Source organism: Temnothorax nylanderi, unplaced genomic scaffold, assembly GCF_030848795.1.
Source record: "Temnothorax nylanderi isolate EJ_2023f unplaced genomic scaffold, tnyl_v1.0 TNYL_tig0635_pilon, whole genome shotgun sequence".
Lineage (NCBI taxonomy): Eukaryota > Metazoa > Arthropoda > Insecta > Hymenoptera > Formicidae > Temnothorax > Temnothorax nylanderi.
The window spans coordinates 73,119-79,216 of NW_027249697.1; the positions used below are offsets into that span (position 1 = coordinate 73,119).

The 6,098-nt window shown below is 51.8% G+C and overlaps 1 protein-coding gene across 1 annotated transcript; it reads left to right on the forward strand.

Annotated features, from left to right (window-relative positions):
- Positions 1-795: 795 nt before the first annotated feature.
- Positions 796-4,244, forward strand: LOC139784485 (uncharacterized). Its single transcript, XM_071723667.1, has 3 exons — positions 796-914; positions 969-1,095; positions 1,755-4,244. The coding sequence occupies exons 1-3, from the start codon at positions 796-798 to the stop codon at positions 4,242-4,244; spliced, it is 2,736 nt and encodes a 911-aa protein (XP_071579768.1).
- The last annotated feature ends 1,854 nt before the right edge of the window (positions 4,245-6,098 follow it).

Below are 6,098 nucleotides of genomic sequence, written 5' to 3' on the forward strand. Positions count from 1 at the left end.
GTTTTCCCGACGTGTATCGATCCGTCATGTCGTGATCGCATGATCACGGAAACACGGTTGATTGGTCGATGCCCGTCACGGGCCCGAAAGCTCCCGAAACGCGAGAGCTCCGGGACCAGTAGTAGTCTCAAGTACTCCGGAACACGAGGTTGTACACCGTCGTGCGTCCGTTCTATTTTCCGTTTCACGCGGGCTACATTCCGTCGTGCATACGGCTCACTTGCTCGTTACGAGCACCGCTAATTGTCTCGCGCCGGTCGAGCGTCCGCAGCAATCCACCCTCGCTACCGCGAGCGGTGAAACATCGCGTATAAGTCGCGCCGCGCCTCGCCATCATACAACTCGAGCTCCACAGTTCAATACTGTGAACATTACGCGTCTTGTGTCCCGAACGAGTGCGACAGCAATAGACCGCCGTAAGAGCGTCTGCCAGTGCATATCAAAGTGCGCTTGAATTGGCCATCGCCAACAAGATCGGTCGTACAAGACCACGTCACGTGACCACCGCGTCGAGCGGTCTCCGCATCACGTGCGCGCAAAGTGACGCGCTCACATAAGGGCGCGCTCACCCGAACTGTACATATAGAATAAAGACATTTTGTGCATTGCCTCCTCAAGTTCCGTGTGTTACTTTCCTGCACGTCGGATCCCTGTCGGGGTCGTCCCGGCATAAAGTGGCGAACCGGAGTTACGCCCGGATCAAACAATTCGCCAACATAATTTCTGGTCCTTCGAGCCGGATCGGCGTGCAACTGTGTCAATTAACAGACACCAGTCAAATCTATCTCGTACGAGATGGCCGAACATTTGGGAGGCCAGCTGCAACTCCAGCGACAAATCGAGCGCTATCTCGAAAACTTCAAGAAAATTGGGAAAGCCAACCTGACACCTGCGAAAATCCGCTCGAGAATTGCGTTTCTCAAGGAAACGTGGCAGTAATTCGTGAACGGACACGCATCGGTGGCCAGGACCATCAACGAGGACGTTCAAGCATCGCTAGCGTACTTCAAGGACAACCACTATGAAACAGCGAACAACGCCTGCCAGGCAGCCTTGGACTACATGTCGGAAAGCCTGGAGGAGTTGGAGCCAGTCGTGAGTTACAACCAGTTATTTGCCGCATCGACGATGCGCACGGATTAGTCCGCGTTTTCTCTTTCGCACCTGCCGCGTATAAGTCTTCCTAAATTCTCGGGGGAGTTTCGCGAGTGGGAAGCGTTTCGAGATCAATTTACAGCCATAATCATTGACAATCGCGAATTGTTAGACGTTAATCGCTTGCAATATCTGCACTCTTGCGTGAAGGGTGAAGCCAGCGATGCCATACGCAATCTGGCATTAACTGACGCGAATTTTAAGATAGCTTGGAGTTTGCTAATAACGCGATATGAAAATCGCCGTCGTTTAGTACATGATCACATACACGCTCTGCACACGCTTCCCCAAGCGACCTCTGATTCCGCAGTGGCTCTCACCGCGTTGCGCAATAAGGCGAACATAGCAATACAGTCGTTAAAAAACCTCGGTCGGTCTGTTGATGCGTGGGACGACATTTTGGTTTATTTGCTCGTTCAAAGGCTGGATAAATTCACACGAAAGGCCTGGGAATTGCAACTTGGCGATACGTCAGAGCGTCAGAGTATCCAACATACGATCGACTTGATAAATTTCTTCTATCACGCATACGTGCGCTCGAGAATGTTGTCCCGGCTTCGTCTCAAGTCAAGGGCAATAAACCAAATTCCTCTGTTCAGAGTCACGCAGCGAACACAAGTTCGACCAAATGTCCCATGTGTCAAAAGACGCACTTCTTGTCCGCGTGTCCGGACTTTCACAATAAAAGCGTCGCTCAACGGCGTGATCTCGCGAAGAAACATCATTGTTGTTATAATTGCTTAAGTACCCGGCACACTCGCGATGCGTGTTCGAGCAAGAACACATGCCGTCAATGTCAGCAGAAGCACCATACGTTGCTTCACACGACCGATGTAAATAATAATAGTTCGACTGGTGAGAGCTCACCTTCATCTACGGACACGAAAACAGACTCAACTGACGAGGTAACTTCGCATTTATTGCCTCACACTAGCTTTTCAAAATCAAATATTTTGTTAGCTACCGCCTGGATTAAGGTGAGCGGGCTCAACGGTCGACATAGTATAGCCCGCGCGTTATTGGATCAAGGTTCGGTCACTACTTTGATCACCGAACGTTTAGCTCAGCGATTGCGTCTCCCGCGTACGCGCGTCTCCGTATCTATCACTGGGATCGGCGAGACCGCTGCCACCGCACGCAGCGCAGCTAAAGTTCAGGTGTCAGCGCGTGACGGCACGGGCCCGGCGCCCTCCGTTTCCGCTCTTGTCCTCAAGTCGCTCACGACTTACATTCCGCAACGCGTTCCGGATATAACGAAACTGTCGTACATTCGCGAACTTACGCTAGCTGATAACGATCCGACTAGCGCGGCGCCGATTGACGTCATTATCGGTGCTGATTTGTATGGCGCGATTTTACTGGCGGAGGTCCGTAATCGCGCCCCTCATGAGCCCGTCGCTCAAAAATCGATTTTTGGATGGTTCCTGTCTGGACCAATGCCTATGCCGTCGCAGTCACGGCCGACTCGCATTCAAACGCACCACTGCACGGTGTTGTCGGAAATCTCCGATCAGCTGAAACGGTTCTGGGAGGTCGAAGAACTTCCTCAGCAAACTCATCTCTCACCGGAAGAGAGTCAATGCGAAGAACACTTCGTGTCTACACATTCTCGTGCCCCCAACGGGCAATATATAGTGCGGCTGCAGTTCAAATCGGGGCCCCCTATCGACCTTGGCGACTCTAAAAAGTCTGCAATCGCGTTGTATTTGCGTCTCGAGTCACGGTTAAGGTCGAATCCCGACCTTGCAAAGGAATACCACGACTTCTTGGCGGAATATGAACGTCTTGGCCACATGACCAAGGCACCTTTTGATGACCCCCCTGATGGTCAAGTAGTGTATATACCGCATCATGCAGTTGTCCGCGAGCATAGCGCAACAACTCGTTTGCGCGTTGTCTTCAACGCCTCTCAACCGACCTCCAATGGTCTCTCGTTGAACGACCATCTAATGATCGGCCGTAAATTACAACCCGAATTATCTTTCATTCTCTTGCGATGGCGTCAATTTCGGTTCGTCTTCACCGCCGACATCGCCAAGATGTATCGCCAGATTCTTGTCCACAAAAGTGATGTAAATTATCAAAGGATCTTATGGCGACCCGCGCCAAACGGGCCCTTAATAGCATACTTATTGCTTACCGTCACTTACGGTAATGCAAACGCGCCAAACGTCGCTCTTCGCGTGGTCGAGCAAGTTGCCGAAGACGAAGGCGCTGATTTCCCTTTGGCAGTTCCGGTATTACGGCTTCACACGTACGTCGACGACGCGGTGTTTGGCGCCGATGACATACCGCTCGCGCTTCAGACGCGAGATCAACTGATTTCTCTCTTGAAACGAGCAGGATTTTACCTCCGAAAATGGGCGAGTAGCAATCCCATATTGCTCGAAGGCATCGATCCGCAGGATCATGGCCTTGCTTCCGCAAAAACGCTCGAATCTGACGAGCGTCTCAAGATACTGGGTATCAAGTGGCATCCTCATACAGACGTTTTTCAGTTTGATGTCACACTCGCAGAGTCGCTTCCCGACACGAAGCGCTCCATACTTTCGACAATAGCGCGACTTTTTGATCCTCTCGGCTGGATGGCTCCCGTAGTCATCACCGCAAAAATCTTGATGCAGCAACTCTGGCTGTTTCGATGCAAATGGGACGATGTGATCCCTGAAAATCTTCTCCGTCAGTGGAGAGATTATTATTCTCGATTACCATTATTGCGACAAATCACCATTCCGCGTTGGACCGGCTACGGTTCCGACACTCTCACCGCGGAGATTCATGGGTTTGCCGATGCTTCCGCCTCCGCATACGGAGCGGTCGTGTACTTAAAGGTTACGCATTTTGACGGAACGGTAGACATTACGCTACTTCTCTCGAAGTCCAAAGTAGCTCCGCTCAAGCCCATGAGTATTCCTCGGTTAGAGTTACTCGCCGCGGTTCTGCTCGCGCGTACTATCGCCGCCGCGCGATCCGCGCTCACTATCGCTATTCACATTTACCACTGCTGGACCGATTCAAAGGTCACTAAAGCCTGGCTCTCCCAGCCAGGGTTCGCGTTGGAAAATGTTCGTCGCGAATCGGGTGCATGAGGTTCAAACTCTTTTGCCCAATGTCGAATGGCATCACGTGCCATCCGCGCAAAATCCTGCCGACCTCGTCTCGCGAGGCGTCAAACCCGAAGCTCTGAATGCCCAATCTCTATGGTGGACAGGGCCAGTCTGGCTCAAATTATCGTCCGATCATTGGCCCTCAGAGTCTCCGTCAAATTCTGTCGAATCGCTACCCGAAGAGCGAACTCACGTGCCCGTGCACATCGTGCAATCGTGTGATCCCTGGGATCTCGATAAAAAATTCTCTTCATGGAACAAACTGGTGCGCGTCACCGCCTATATAATGCGATTTACTCAACGCGCTTGCGCTGCGAATCGCTCTAAATCCGTCAAGGCAACGTCAAGTCTCGCGTCGATATTGCTTCTCCCGGAAGAAATTGATTGCGCGCGCGAATTCTGGCTCAAACAGATTCAACAAATGCTATTCCCCGTGGAATACGCGCAATTAAAGTCAACTCAGCGAATTTCAAACAGCAGTAAACTAATACCGTTAAACCCGTTCCTAGATAAAAGCGGGCTCATTCGAGTCGGAGGCCGACTCCGACATTCGACATTTCCGGACGAAAAGAAACACCCGGTTGTGCTCGCCGCACATCCGTTGGTCGCCGCGTTAATACGCGACACTCATCGCCGTGCCCTTCACGCCGGGCCGCAATTAACGCTGCACCTGCTACGCGATCACTACTGGATCTTGCGCGCGCGTCAAACGATCCGCGCGGTCCTTCATAAATGTGTGAAATGCGCTCGGGAAAGCGCCAAGACCACACATGAGTTAATGGGCGATCTTCCTTCATGTCGCGTTACGTCGGCGCCTCGCGCGTTTCTACATTGCGGGGTGGATTATGCCGGTCCAATACTGGTTAGATCTACGCCCGGTCGAGGCCACAAATCACGGAAGGCGTATATCGCGGTGTTTGTCTGCATGACGGTCAAGGCGACTCATCTGGAGTTAGTTAGCGATTGTACGACACCCGCGTTTATCGCTGCATTCGATCGGTTTTGTGCACGTCGCGGCGTTCCCAGTGACATGTACTCGGACAACGCGACTACGTTTCACGGCGCTCAGCGCGAAATCTCCGTCGCGTGGAGTGAGGCCACTCGCGATCCGAATTTTCAAAATCAAATTGCAACCCAAGGCGTGCGTTGGAACTTCATTCCTCCGTCCGCGCCGCATTTCGGCGGACTTTGGGAAGCGTGCGTCCGCAGCGTCAAGTTTCACATTAAACGCGTCATCGGGGCGCACACGCTAACATTCGAGGAGCTCAGCACGCTCCTATGTAAAATCGAAGCGTGCTTAAATTCGCGACCGATCGCTCCCGTCTCAGACAATTTTGATGACTATTGTACAATGACACCGAGTAATTTCTTAATCGGCTCAGCGCTAACGAGCGCACCCGCACCCTCGTTCCTCGACAAAAAGGAAACGCGTCTCACTCGCTGGCAATTGATTAACCAGATGCGTGATAGCTTCTGGAAGCTCTGGTCAAACGATTACCTCCATACATTACAGCAACGCCCCAAGTGGCGTCAAATTCAAAATTTAGCTCGAGTCGGACGCTTAGTACTACTGCGTAATCCTCTCGCTCCTCCGAGCAGATGGGAATTAGGAAGGGTCGTGGAGTGTCACCCCGGCGAAGACGGACTCACGCGAGTCGTCTCAGTCAAAACGGCGCGATCCACGTATAAACGTGCCGTAGTCAAGTTGTCATTTCTGCCGGTCGACTTAAACACCCCGGAGTGACATTTTTCGATACCTATGCGACAAGAAAACTGTAAATAATTGTAAATATCCTTTTCTGTATAAATTGTTCATTGATTTAAGTTACAGCCCTC